This window comes from Cebidichthys violaceus, unplaced genomic scaffold (assembly GCF_023349555.1).
Source record: "Cebidichthys violaceus isolate CVI_PGR_0920_01 unplaced genomic scaffold, fCebVio1.0.p SCAF_17, whole genome shotgun sequence".
In the NCBI taxonomy this organism is placed as follows: Eukaryota; Metazoa; Chordata; class Actinopteri; order Perciformes; family Stichaeidae; genus Cebidichthys; species Cebidichthys violaceus.
Genome location: NW_027176340.1, coordinates 4,149,500 through 4,164,394, shown reverse-complemented (window position 1 = coordinate 4,164,394; position 14,895 = coordinate 4,149,500). Strand labels below are relative to the sequence as shown.

The 14,895-nt window shown below is 39.3% G+C and overlaps 1 protein-coding gene across 2 annotated transcripts; it reads left to right on the top strand.

The window, feature by feature from the left end:
• Positions 1-722: 722 nt before the first annotated feature.
• On the top strand, positions 723-13,672 carry gnb1b (guanine nucleotide binding protein (G protein), beta polypeptide 1b). 2 transcript variants are annotated; one of them, XM_068712213.1, is made up of 11 exons: positions 723-834; positions 5,991-6,099; positions 6,247-6,285; positions 6,368-6,474; positions 6,735-6,798; positions 8,841-9,003; positions 9,102-9,168; positions 9,279-9,480; positions 9,597-9,813; positions 9,958-10,073; positions 11,908-13,672. In XM_068712213.1, exons 2-10 carry the CDS (start codon positions 6,043-6,045, stop codon positions 10,062-10,064), a joined length of 1,023 nt encoding a protein of 340 aa, XP_068568314.1. In that variant the 5' UTR covers positions 723-834; positions 5,991-6,042; the 3' UTR covers positions 10,065-10,073; positions 11,908-13,672. The 2 variants fall into 2 exon arrangements, with proteins under 2 accessions (XP_068568314.1, XP_068568313.1); XM_068712212.1 differs by lacking the exon at positions 723-834 and adding an exon at positions 857-1,127.
• Positions 13,673-14,895: the final 1,223 nt, after the last annotated feature.

Genomic DNA, 14,895 nt, shown 5'->3' with positions numbered 1-14,895 from the left:
GTTGTAAACTGTGCACTAATGTACCTTTTTGTATTGGTTTCTGGTACAATGTGCACCGACATGCCAATTTAAATTGGAGTTAGATACACGTATTCCTCTGACTTTAACATTAATATCTTAATAATAGGACCACTTCTTCTGCAATGTTTACAGGTCTCTCCTGTAAAAGATATTTTAATCTCAATGAAATTTCCAGCACAAAACTTAACTACTATTTGTTTGAGGTATTGAGGTGAAAGGATACGTTTAACTTTGACAGCTTCCCCGAATGACACCACAAAAGGACCAGTAACTCGTACGTGTGGCGTTTACGTGGATATTATTTGTAGCCTATTCTGAATATATCTAATGTACCTGGGCACCACAGCAATAGAGCACACTATTTCCTAATTAACTATGGCCAGATCATGTTGTTGACAGTGCTATTATTAGCTATAGAGCCCTGTTGAAATCATTACTACCACTTCCTACTTCAGGAGTTAAGTTGGGGCCCGACTAACTGACTCAGCCTATCAGTTGGAGGGGGGCTGAAAGAAAACAAACGAACACTATGTTCCCTCTGCTTTCAGACCCCTCTAATGAAAAATGCTCTGGTAAATGAGAAGTGCTCAACATTGTTCAAAGTGATTGATAGTATCCAACTGTAGATAAAACACCAATCGAACGTTCTCTACCCATCGCTGCTGCAGCGTGGGGTTTCCCAGCGCTGACTGCAGGGTTACCGCGCCCATCTCCCCATCTCGTCGTTCGATGGCCGGACGAGAGTGTAACTACGGAAAGGGCAGATGTTAAGCTTGGCCAAAAGGGAGACAGTAGGCTGTCTTGTTGAATGAGGTATAGTGACTTTAAAGATTAGCCTTTTTTTCTTGTCTGCCTGGGCAGTGTCTTCGGTGCAAGGCTGGTGGGTGTGATTTCTCCCTCCCTCCCCTCCCCTCTCCGGTTGGTTGACTGAGGTTGTCGAGCTCCCTAGCCGTAGCCTTGCGTTCGGGAAGGGCTGCTCCTCGGAAAAACTAACGCTAGCTGGCTAGCTAGTTCGTGAGCTAGCGCTTGTTCGTTGATGCGTGGATCGGAGGTATACGCCGTCTTGCTCTCCAGTCAATGCCAAAACCAAACGCAAATTGAATCAGGTAAGGTGAAATGAAGCCACGACAATGCTGCTTCCACAACTCGCAGTAACTTAAATGTTAATACCCGTTGCTGATTTATTGTGGCAGAGAGCTGTCCGGGGGTGGGGTAGCGTTAGCGATAGATAGCTTCCTAGCCATTAGCTAACGTTCAGGTGGCTGTTATATCATGAGCAAATACTGGCTGATAAGGTTCAAAAGTGTCTGCAGCGGTGGAGCCTGACGCTCAGTATTATCGGTGGATAAACGGATTGCTACAAAACGTATCTCCACACAAATGCCTTCTGCATCCAGCCAATTGAGTTCGGTTAACTAACGCTACTGTTAATGTTAGGAAAGCTCCCGGCTGGCGTTTCAGTAACGTACATGTTGGCCAGTGAGGCTCGATGTCGGTTATGGCCCTGCAGAGGTGCTTCTTGGCCTAAAACACAGTACTTTAAAGTGCTGTGTAGTTAATGCCCAAAAGGTAGTGAACACAACTGAAGTGACACTGTAGGCGCCTTAAGTTACATAGTTGGTTGTGGGTTTTGCTTTGTAACGTTACGCGAAATGTTGACGTTAATTTTAAGGATGTTTCTGTCAGTGGATGATGACACATTGGGTTGGGCTGGAACAATAAACGTCCCGTAAACAAATTAACAACTAATGTTGGTTATGGGCAATAACAGCGCAGCCAGCATCACTAATCGGCGTTAAAATGTCACACTATACATAACTTTGCATCAGCTACATGTTATTAAAGTGAGTTATTGTAGCCGCGTTAACACCCTTTTTTTTTTTTTTTTTTTTTTTTTTTTTTACCTCAAGTAATAAGTTAGCATATTGCTGCTTTTCCTGCAACTGGCGGCCGGTGCAACGCCTTTAACTTAGGTCAGTAACGTTATTTATTTATTCATCATCAGTTGGCTAATTTGCAGTTATGCAGGAGGTGAAATAGATGGTCATCTTAGTACTTTATGATAAATCACCCGCATCTGGTGTAGCATTTGTTGCTGACTGAAGTCAAGCAGGCCACAGCCGCCCGACCTTGCAGTTTTTACAGGCTGATTAGAGAACCAAATAAATATACGGATGCGTCGTAATCAAATCAACTTTGCCCTGTCGCGTTTAACGAGATTGTTAGTGTGTAAGTAAGTGGATTTCTGGAGGCCACGCAACCGCCGAGTTTTTCGGTTAGCCCACTATATTGGCTTAGAAGCTAACCACATAGCACTCCGTGCAATTGCGGAAGAGCAGCCGAGTCCACCCTGAAGTAGCGGTGGTTATGCTTTTTTTTGCATTAGATGGTATAAACTTTAATGTATCTGTCATACAATGCAGCTTATGTTATATCGACTTCGCTTGTATAGCGGACATTGTTAAACTACAAGCGATGTTGTTGCGAATACAAAGACCGTACATGTATGTCTTCTAAACTAGCTCTTCCCTGCCTGCAGGCCTACACTGTCAGCTAACTAGCAGGCTAACTAGCGGACGGCCGTCTGCAAGATGGCGTTTAGCTGCATCTTCTCAGATTTCCATCAGTGCAATTCATATTATCATTGCACTGAGCAGCGTTTAGTGAATATAGAAATCCGATTAGACGTAGTCAGATACTAATAGTCGTATCCTGTCTATTCGGCCACACTATGGTGCTGAATTGCAACTCATTTTCTCTTGAAATATGTGTAGAGCCTCAGTAGCCCAACCCTCTCGACATACTAGAGTAACAAACTGACTAAAGCGGCTCTCCAGCAGCCATTCAAAAGCAATGCAAACGAGCTTACTGTTGTAGGCAAATCACAGAACTCCACACAGTGACTAAGTCAACTGTCAGCACAGAACACACATTATTTGGTAAACCTGCGCACAGACTTCCTACGACAATACGAATGTTAGGTATGTTGATCAATTGTGCCTGCTGGTATGTAATTTGCAGATTACTTTGATATATATATATATATATATATATATATATATATATATATATATATATATATATATATACACACACACACACACAGCTTCCTTGACAATGCAACTTCATCTTAGTTTATTAAAGCAGCAGCGGTACTAATTACACAGTAGCTGGTCTCACTGGACAACTGAAAGAGGGGGACTGTACTAGGTTTATGGTTATCTTGGCTGTGTTAAAATCCAGCCACTTGCTTTAAGCATGTTGTGTGTAAAAGAATTAAGATTAAACTCATCCTTTTATGATTGGGAAAACATATTTCTAATGCCTGTAGTGGCCTCGCCGGCTGTTTATGTGAGTGGACATGGATAGGATTAGAGACTCATTGACGGAGGATTTTAGCTTTTAGGATTATGTAGTTGCTCAGTGATATTGCTGGTTATGGCTTTTTCTATGATCCAGCTTTAGACCTGTGAAACATTGCATTATCATCGTTTAACAGTACAGATAAGCTGACAGGTCCTTTTTGAGAACAGATGTAAACTACTGCAGAGAGATCATTTTTATTATTTTAACTGGAAATGTAGGAGACAACGTAGCAGGCACAGACTGCCCTTAAGGGACCTGAGAACAGCTAGTGAGCTGCAAGTCCAAGCTGTTTGCCTCTGCTCATTGTTTATCATGCAGTCAGCTGACTGTGATCAGGCGCTTGGAAAAGAGAAGTGATGAGGGAGAGGAACTCCTTAACTGTAAGCATCCACAGAGGTCAATGGGAAATAATTCAGATATTTAAAACTTGGGGCGTATACCATCACTCCAGGCTGTCCCACTTTTAGATTTAACATATCTGTTTTACGATTTGGTATACAAACATTAAATAATTAAAGTTAACTGTATCTTGTAGTTATTAGATTGAGAACATGTGAATTTAATGTATACCTAATGTTAATAAATCAAAAGAAAAGCCATTTGAGGAAATTAGTCGTGACCGGAGCTTGTCAGGTTTACATCAATAGCCTGTAATTTGATTATTCAAAACTGCATTTGAAAGCTAAATAATGACTTAAAGATATTGTAGATGTCGTCTTTTCTTTGTCTGTTCTTGGTTAAATACACGGTAATACAACAATTATACTGTATGGACAGAAAAATACAAAATCTGCAAAACTAAATGAACTTTAATTTTCTCACTGAATTAAAAAAAAAATGTAAATTTAGAATATTTTCTAAATAACTTCAGAGGTTTTCAAGGTGAGAATGTCATGCTGCTGTCCGCTGATGATACCGCATCATAATTACGTTCCATGACACATTTATTTATAGATTATTGAGTGTAAGAGGATAACTGTAAAAAGGTCAACCAATCAGAGGACCTAAAGGATCACAGCGAGGGAGAGAAGGTGTTCAGTCTGGTTCTGGAGCCTCCAGTGACTTAGGCCTACTGACTGACAGACACCAGGTGAGGGAACGGGGAAGGCAAGGTTGGTCCAACTTAATGCTGCGTAGCTGTTTGCAAACTGCCATGAATCTGAATTAGATCGTGGTTTTCTTTAGTTTTACAACAATGTAATATTGCACTTTGAGCTGCTTCCCCACACTATGCAGACATCTGCTTCCTTTTTTTTTTTTTTTTTTTTCCAAGATACAAGGGGGCGATACATTTCTCATAGAATACAGCTTGTTTTTTTTAAATAATGTGGTTTCTGGGTTGTAATCTCTCAATGTCATTTAAATGATCTCCAGAAAGAAGCCTTTTGGGAGTCCTTTTTATTATGAACTCAACCGTGTTCTTACTTGATCGCTAGGAAATCTTTACTGATGTTGCTTTTGGTCCAAATTGTATACATCGCCTTGTTAGCCAGTTTTCTAGATGTAGTCAGACATTAGGAGTCTGATATAGTACCATGACCAGCATATTTACCGCTTTAATCATACACAAACTCGCACACAGAGTATAATTCCAATAGTTTTCTTGATGAGCTTTTGTTGGATCTGTGTGGAAAGTTCTTCATTTCCCAGGAAAACTGGAGTCGATATGCAGTCAGTCACTTGTTCTATTACTCCAGCTGCTGGGATAGTTTACAGTAATGAGACCGTCTATTCAGCGAGCCGCTCTGTGGTTGCATTGTGCTTTATTTGCCAAAACTGCTTTTTTATTGCTTTAAATAGGTCGACTTGGACTTTGCATATCATCAAACAGATGGATAGCACAGTGTGCTCCAGAAAGTGATAACAGTCCCCTTGATAATGTAACTGAAATTAGTATAGTGGAGTAATTGTCTTATTCTTTATTTTGGTTATGGTTATCTGAACATCGGCTTTACATGGAGTGCTGTTTGGTTGTCTTTATCGCAGTCCATGTTTAAATGAAGTCAGTGTGTTGTTGGGGCCGATCATTGTGGCTGGAGGGTTTCTTGTGATTTTTTTTCTTTGGCTTCCTTAAAATATTTCTCAATGAATGGACTTGAAATAAGGTATTTCTTTGCTTTAGTAAGTGAGGCTGGATATTATCATATTTGGAACATGCCTGTAGTCTTTCAAATGCATTGTTTTAGAGACAGCCTCCAGGCTCTGTCTGTATTAATATAAGTGGCTTATTGATCACTTGGTTCAAATTCTATCCAAGGGATTGAGGTCAACAGGATGATGACTGCTTTTCGGATCATTGGAAAGTCATGCCTTCACTAGATCTGTCTGGCAATCTAAATTGTGTGTCGGGATTATGTTGGTGACATTGAGGTAGTAAAGTAAGGTTGAACAAATATTATGTACTAGTACTTTAACCCATTTAGTCGATTGAAAAGTCAACTCATGTTTTAGGGAACTGGCTGAAAGTCCTTTTCTACCATTTACCTTTTGTTAGTTGTTTTTTTTTCAGGCAAATCGTAAATATATATTGCCGAAGATTTGGAGCGAATGGTGAAGATGTATGCAAATGATTAAAGTGCTTCTCTTTCTTGTTTTTTTTTTAGATCAACAAGAGCCCCGGTAACTGGAGTAAGGTAATTGAAAAAGCAGAATAAAATGAGTGAACTGGACCAGTTACGCCAAGAGGCAGAGCAGCTCAAAAATCAGATCAGAGTGAGTAGCAGCTTTTTAAAAACACTTTTCAATAACATCACTTATTGTTAAAATCTCATTTACAAGTTGAGTTAGAGTTAAGCCTATACAAGAACGACTAATGTTGAGGAATCCTACCCTAAAGATTTGAGTTTTTCTTTTATTCAGGATGCCAGGAAAGCATGCGCAGATGCCACATTATCACAGGTAACAATTCACATCATGATCTGTGTCTTGGGTTGAAAAGCATTCGGTCTGGAAGTAACCAAAGTACTTCATGTTTTTGCAGATCACAGGTAATATTGACCCCGTTGGCCGAATCCAGATGCGTACAAGACGAACGCTGCGGGGTCATTTGGCTAAAATCTATGCCATGCATTGGGGAACAGATTCCAGGTAAAGTATCTGCCGGAGTTTATGACTTGAAGGGAAATGTTGTTTGCATTCTGTTGTTGCTGGTCAAATGTTGAGCAAAGTGCAAAAGTTAAACGACATCTAAATGTAGGAGTTGTTAAACTGATGCATCTTTTTCCTGCAGTCTTTTTTTTTTTTTTTTTCCTCAGTTTTTTGGCTTATGATTCCAGATAAAAATATATTGTGTGCGATGACTCCGATTGTTGTTGCGGTGTTGATATTGCTGTTTTCATCTTTTGTAGGCTCTTGGTCAGTGCCTCTCAAGATGGCAAACTCATTATTTGGGACAGCTATACCACAAATAAGGTAAGTCGTGTTTTATTTTCTTTTGACAGGGATTCATTAAGTAATGGTTGAATCTGCAAATGGCAATCTGTGTCATCTACAGTCATACCTGCAAACTTGTCGCTTTTCGGCGAAATTCGCCGGTTTGAATCAAAATATAATCGTCCACGTGAGTCGTGTAGATCCGTAGAGTTTGGGTTACAGACAGCCAGCGTTTCTCAGATTGGAGGGAGAAAAGGTGATGTCGTGATCTTCGCAATAAAACATCTTTGATGTGACGGGTCGAGTCTTGGCCAATCAGCGTTGAGATGTCTACACCGTTTAAGTTCCGTTGGTTGCAGGTTGTTGTCTTTTAACTCAAAGTAAAATGAGGCGATTTTGTGGTCATAACGTTTTATGACCACAAAACATGAGGCCCAGATACTGATGAGATGATGAAGAGGAGGCTGTTAGTGTAGCGCAGCTCGACGCAGGGCAGAGATGTAGCGTTGAGAGGAGCTGGGCCTGGATAAAGGCGTTCACTGTAATGACCATTCATATTAAGCCATACAGTAACAGGGTTCAAGAGCTTAAATACTGATTCATAACTGAATAAATACATTAGTTTTTTTTGCTTAAATCACTTAATGTTCTTAGAGTACACCAGAATGCTACATTTTTAACCCCGACAGGGTTTCGGTGCTTGTCGCCTTTTTCACCTCTTATGAGTTTGCAGGTATGTACAGTCATTGGAAAGTAAACCCATAACGGCGGTTGTTTAGGCATGCCAATCTACATGCAAATACAGTAATAGCTGCTGCATTAAACTTGAGGCGGATGAATGATATGGGCCTGGTTTCTGGTGCTTCACATCAATGACGCTATTCGTCCGTTAAGCCTCTTCATATTGTTCCCGCTCCACTATATTTGAAAACATGCACCTATTATTATGGAGCTCATGAGGTTCCACTAGAAAAGTAGGAGGAGGGTCACTAACTGCCCATGCTGCATTCACTTTGAATACATTTGAAAGGGTTGCAGAGAGAGAGAGAGAGAGAGAGAGAGAGAGAGAGAGAGAGAGAGAGAGAGAGAGAGAGAGAGAGAGAGAGAGAGAGAGAGAGAGAGAGAGAGGCGTTTGTGGCCTCTGCCCTGGGGCTTGTGTGTGTGTGTGTGTGCGCTGCGCAGTGAAGTGGGCGGGGTGGATGTGGGGCACAGTTTGTGTACCTAATAGGCAATCTGGCCCTCCCCACCACAGACGGCTAATTGTAAAATACAGAATTATGCGATGTAGTATATTGAAGAAGCTTTTTCTTTTTTTTTTGTCGCACTGAAGAAACATTGCTGTTGAGTTTCATGCAGTGACCAATATATCCAACTAGGAATCAAAAGATTAAAAAGTAATTCTTCCAATGAATCTCAAGACGTAGAGAGAAGCTTGCAGGTCAGACTGAGGTCAGTACTGAATTTGGGAGACCTTCATGTGTGTGTAGGGCTTCACAAATAGAAACACTGCTAGTTTCAGCCTTTGGTTGAATTAAGCTGTCTGTGATTGTCACTCAGTAGCAGCTTATTGATTGATACATACAATCATGTTTCCATCTAAATGGAAATGATATGGGCATGATAATAAAAGCTGCTGTCTATTGTCTAAACGGGGCATTGTGTGCTCATTCCACTCGCTCTGGTTGCTTGGGTCGTGGGTGCTTCACTGGGTGACCTGCCCTGGATGTTGCTCTGATTTTTGGGCTGGGCCTGTGTCCAAACAACAAGTCTAGCACTAGAATGAGTTTGACTTTAAAATATATATCAGATAAGTACAGACAGGCAATGATGCTTGTTATGGATATTATACGTAAACGGATTATAATGGCATTCTGGTACTTACATAGTGCTTAAATAGTGTCAAAGGTTATCTTAATGAAAAAAAATTCAGATAATATTGCTCTCCAAAAAGTATGAAAATAACTTTTTTTAATTTGCCCGGTGAGTAAATGTAGCCACTGTAAAAAATACTGACTGTAAAATGGACGTTTAAGGAAATTAACGTGTGTGTGTGTGTGTGTTCGTCGTCACATTTGTTGTAGGTTCATGCCATCCCACTTCGATCTTCCTGGGTCATGACCTGTGCATATGCACCGTCAGGAAATTATGTGGCCTGTGGCGGCTTAGACAACATCTGCTCCATTTACAACCTGAAAACCCGCGAGGGAAATGTGCGCGTGAGCCGCGAGCTCGCCGGACACACAGGTAACACGACCCGCCTCGTTAGTTTTCTGCCGCTAGTTATGTATCCGGCGTGAAATTGCAATATTAACGACCCCTCTGTCGATCCTTTTGAATATCAGGATACCTGTCCTGTTGTCGCTTCCTTGATGACAACCAGATTGTTACAAGCTCTGGAGATACCACTTGGTAAGTGAATGCGTTGCCTGTGTTCAGTTGCTGTACGGACGTTGCAATAAATAAATAAATAAATAAAATAAAATCCGTACTTGATCTTGACTGTGTATTTCATATTCTAGTGCACTTTGGGACATTGAGACCGGCCAGCAGACGACCACGTTTGCCGGACACACAGGCGACGTCATGAGCCTGTCATTGGCTCCTGACTCGCGGCTATTCGTCTCCGGTGCTTGTGATGCCTCTGCTAAACTCTGGGATGTCCGAGAGGGCATGTGCAGACAGACCTTCACTGGCCACGAGTCCGACATCAATGCCATCTGTGTAAGTTCTTTTTAAAAGTCTGCACCGCATGGGGGTGTTCTTCTGTCTTTTTCTTTGTGAGTATAGGTGTACTTTCTGTGTTTGTGCATTAATGATCTCTCTTTTGGAATCTCCAGTTCTTCCCTAATGGCAATGCCTTTGCCACGGGCTCCGATGACGCCACCTGCAGGCTTTTCGATCTGCGCGCCGATCAGGAATTAATGATCTACTCTCATGACAATATCATATGTGGAATCACCTCCGTTGCGTTCTCAAAGAGCGGCCGTCTTCTTCTGGCGGGATACGATGACTTCAACTGTAATGTGTGGGACACACTAAAAGCTGACCGTGCTGGTAAGCCATCGAAGCGCGAGCTCAAAAAGCAGCCTTGTTTCTGCTACGCGGAGGAACATGTTACAAATATGCGCTCGGAATAATAATAATTACTTCTGATGAAATGTACTTGCTTACTAAATTCCATTTGCTGTACTTGTCCAGGTGTGTTGGCTGGACATGATAACCGCGTTAGCTGCCTGGGAGTTACTGATGATGGCATGGCAGTCGCAACGGGATCCTGGGACAGTTTTCTGAAGATCTGGAATTGAAGCCTGAAGGTTCTTCTTTTTTTTTTTTTTTTTTTTTTCTTTTCTATTTTTTCTTTTTTTTTTTTTATTTGTGTTATACGTTTCATCCATTTGTACTTAAGGCTTTTCTATTCCTAGTAAAGTACTAGTCCAAAAGCTGTATGCGTACATTTGTTGAAGCGTCATCTTTTGCTTGGCTGGAGTGGAAGCTGATGTGCTTTTGCACTACTCTTGTCCCCTTACAGGGTTAAGTGCGTTGTTGGGTCAATGAAATATCTTTCTGTTTCTTAGTCTTTTGCTGGGACACCTGTAGGCTTGAATGAATCCTGGATTCTTTTTTGACTAATAGTGGCCGATAAGCGCACCTCAAATAGACATTTCAGTCACTTATAATAATATTAAACACAGCTAATGGGTTCCAAAACTATCGGTCTGACGACAACGGCACCAACGGCCAATATCTCCAGTGTATCCGAGCCATCGCTTCCTCTTCTCTGCGCAGATAGACGTCTAAGACTGGATTGTTTCACAAGTAACCAGTTTCCACTGAATCATTGGGTTATATTTCAGCCAGTGCTTGCAGCAGAGATGGGTAGTAGCAGGTTACATGTACTCGCGTAACGTTTTGGAGTAAAGTCAGAGTAGTGTTAATGCAGCATACTTTTTACTCTTACGTGAGTCGATTTTTAGAGACAAATCATTACTTTTTACTCCGTTACATTTGGGTACATCATAATAATTCACGCTACTTTCATTTCCATGCGTTCATGGTCCTTTAAGGGGAAGCTGGACCCAGGTCTGATGCCACTGTTGCCGAAGTTACAGCAGGAGCAAAGTTTAACGTTATGACTTTCAAATAGTGCTAGCAGCTAATATTTACAGACGCTATAACAGCGGGCAGTGAAGTCACGACATCAGAGAACTGTGCCGACACTGAGTCTGTTGTGTTAATGCTAATAAGTGTAATAACATATTCACACGATATCATCTACCACTACTACCCCTGCTTTCAGTCGTAATGTAAATGATGAAAAGTATCTCCTAATTCGCCTAAATGAATCGTACAATTTTCAAAAAGTTTAAGGACACTGAAACATGTTGAAACTCTATATTTAGGTTTTGACATAAGAGACACAGTATCTAATAAACATGCACACTATTTGCTCATTATATTTGCCAAATTATAATATAATAGGAGCCAAAAAGCAAACGTAATTTTGAAGTATTTTTGTGATCAGAGTTGAGAGATAGACTGTGAATATTGTCTGGTGTGTCTGTGGCAGGTTATCTAATCCAGAGATGATGATGATGATGATGATGATGATGATATTTCTCTTTCATCACAAATAAATAAGGTTACTGTAACAAGCTGAATGGCTCAAATTTCAGATTTGTGTTGGCGTTGTCATAAAGAATTAACATTCTGTGTCACGGGGCTAAGGGGGAAAAAATGATATCTAGTATTTTGTTTTTTGCAAAGCAACAGTACTTTAACTTGAGTACAGTTTCTGGGTGCTCTACCCACCTCTTTTGCTCTCAACTCTGTTTACGACCTGCATGCAAACAAAGTCTTGGTCAATACATCTGGGAGTACAAACGTAAACCAGAACACTTCCAATACCAACATCTCCAAACAGGCCAAAAAAAAATAAAAATAAAGTAAGCTTGTTCTGCAGCTGGTTGCAGATGTGTCTATAAATGAACACAAGCTGCCTCCTGTATTCTTACGTCGGTCTGTGTTATTAGAAAGCTCTTTGGTTTAGATCTTTGCCCATTTAGCTCCTAAATTGACAGAAGGTGGCTACGACTGTAGGTCAAATGAGACGAGCTAAATTCTCAATTTCGTTTTGTCTTTGTTTCCCAGATGTTCTTTTAACTCCAAAGTTGACTGGAAGACCATTACAACTTCAGAATGTTCACAGCATCTTCTTCAACACTGTTTAAACTGACTTGGACACCACAAAAAAACGAAGGGAAACCAATGCCTTTCCTACACAAAGAAGAGCACAAATGTTTATCACCTAGTTAAGAAAGGATCTCCTGTGGTATCAAATCAGAAACTTGTGCATTCCTTCTTGGACCATTTTATGTTACCTTGAAAGAGAAAACAACACTATCATCCCATGCAAATGTGTGCGTCTTGAAAGCAAATGTTGGAGTGTAATTGTACAAATTATTTAACTTTTTTTTTTTTTTTTTTTTTTTTTTTTTTTTTTAAGAATTCTATTCTGATGGTTTGTTATTCTTGATGGCTTTCTTTTTGTCATATTTCTTTAGTGGTTTTAGATATGTTTGAATTACAGCTTGTCTTTCTAATCCAGTTAAATCATATAAGACAGATGACATGAAAACATGCAGCAAGTAAAAGCTTGGATCATATTACACGAGCAGCTTTCAAAATGTCCATTATGTATTTATATACTAGCTGTTTTTGTTTCATCACAGCCTTTTGCACATGAAGAAGCTTTGCCTCTCAACTAATACTATGTTAACTAACCAAGCACATGCTATAAGTTATGAATGCTCATTCCAGTACAAAAGGAGTTATTACGAGTAACTTATCCAGTTAACCCCCTTAATTCTTGTACATGCCTTTTGACTTTGGGTGGGAAGGGGTGGGGTAGCAAGGTAGGTGCTGAGATAATTGGGGCATGGCTGGATTTTATTATACGGATGGGGGGGGGGATTGTGTTTAGTATCCACTTTGAGTGAAACACCTCACCTGACTAAATAGACACTTCCTTTGCTTGGGACTGCAGTTGCAACTCTGTGAATGAAATGTACAAATCAATGTCTGAAAATAATGGTCTGATGTTTTAAGTTAAGACATTTAATTTTGTCTGCCATGGGTTAATTTAGATGTGCATGCTGTAGACTTGCTTTCAATGGTGCAAAATCCTAGATTTTTTTTGTTTCTTTTTTCTTTTTTTCTTTTTTTTTTCTGAAAAGGAGAGTAACCTATTGATTGAACTTAACAGAAGCCAATTTCTTTTTGGCTCAAATTCTGCATACATAATGTACTAATACTGGTAACGCTATGCACCAGAGTGAGCAAGAATGGAGACCGACTTAATATTGACTGCATACTTAGTGTAAATTATGCTTACCAGTTCTATTGATGCCAATTTTTTTAATAATTATAACAATCATTGTAAGAATTCTATCCTTGACAAGTCCTTTTTCTCTCCTCCAAATCTTCACTCTCAATGGAACAAAAACGTCCTCGCATACTGTCCATACTTAAACTTTTGTACATTTGTTTTTTCTTTTTTTTCTTTTTTTTCTTGGTCTTAAATTGAAAATCAGAGCATCTGAATGACAACATTTCACTGTATACAGAAGCACTTTTGTTAAAGTTGTGACATATTTTCACTTTTCTTTTTTCTGCGATGATGTACAATAAATGTGATGTATTCGTGTGTGGCCACAAGTGAAAATGCAATTCAACTGAGATGGATTCCCTTTTCTCTTTTCATTAATATTATAGAGCTCTGCACCCTTATGTACCTTTTCACTTTTTGTATTTCATTTCAGTCTGTTGGTGTTACACGGTGAGCTGGATGCAAGATAGATACTGTACTAAATTGTACTGTTATTGATTGAAAAATGTAATAAAAAGCTGTTTGAGATCTCTTTGTTGAGTCGAATCTATGGACTACATTACATTATTATTGTGTGTGTGTGTGTGTGTGTGTGTGTGTGTGTGTGTGTGTGTGTGTGTGTGTGTGTGTGTGTGTGTGTGTGTGTGTATGTATGTATATGTGTATATATATGTGTATATATATATATTATAGTTTTTAAGACCAGAACATTTTTACTTTTTTTTTTCTGCTCATTCAATTTTGTCCTGGTCTATTTAGAACAAAACCTAACAAACCGTAACACTGAATACAGTAGATAGATTTTTTTGAGTTAATGGATTGTAGTTTTTGGATGCTGCGCTCTACTTTTACCTTGCAGCAGTTCTCATATTTTTACTACAATATACTTTCACAAGGTGTCTTTCATTGTCAGACAAACCAGCACTTTTATGACTTGTCATAACCAAAAGTCATGTTGTTGTGGGTTGACTATGTTGTATTTCCTGTATTATACTGTCTTATATTTTGATATACTTATTGGATTTTGCATATTTCTGTGTAAAAACTAAAAAAAGTAGGTCTTGTTGGATGGTATTGGAACAAGTTTCCAGATTTATAGACAGCCACTTGAATTGATATCCTCTTTATAAACTTGTGTATTAAGGTCTAGTCGGCTACTTCACACAGACTTGCAATTTATTTTATAATCTTAGAACGAATGCCATTCTCTACAGATCACAGAAACGCTTTGATAGCAACAAAACGCATCGTCATGCCGTGGTCATCGTTGTTGAAAATGAGGCAATATAACAGAATTGAGAATTGAAGGTAAATCTTTCTGATCAAAAATTATAATTGAGACATTTTGCATCAATGTGGAAGACTCAACTTTATTTGTCATTGTATAGCATGTCATAAAAATGTGATTAAAATACAGTATAGAATGTGATCAAAATGTCATACAGTATACAATAAAAATGCCACAGTACAGTATGTCATAAAATTAAAAAGGTGATAGTAGCATGTTATAAAACTGTAAAAACAACAATGCACAGCCTGTTATTGGGGGAGTAGGTCAAACTTATAGTCCATCTTCATGCAATTAAAAGCCGCGTATGTCATAAAAAGTCACAATATAGTAAGTAATGTATAGTATTTCATGAAAGTGTCATAGTATAGTATGTTTAAAAAAGTAATTGAACATAAAAATGTCACAAACGTATGGTGTTCTATGCCATAAAAATGTCAGCGTATAATTTGTCATAAATATG

Coding starts and splice junctions, on each gene's coding strand:
- gnb1b (XM_068712213.1), top strand. CDS start 6,043: ATGAGTGAACTGGACCAGTTACGCCAAGAGGCAGAGCAGCTCAAAAAT. Junction 6,475..6,734: donor CATTGGGGAACAGATTCCAG/GTAAAGTATCTG, acceptor CATCTTTTGTAG/GCTCTTGGTCAGTGCCTCTC. Junction 9,004..9,101: donor CGAGCTCGCCGGACACACAG/GTAACACGACCC, acceptor TTTGAATATCAG/GATACCTGTCCTGTTGTCGC.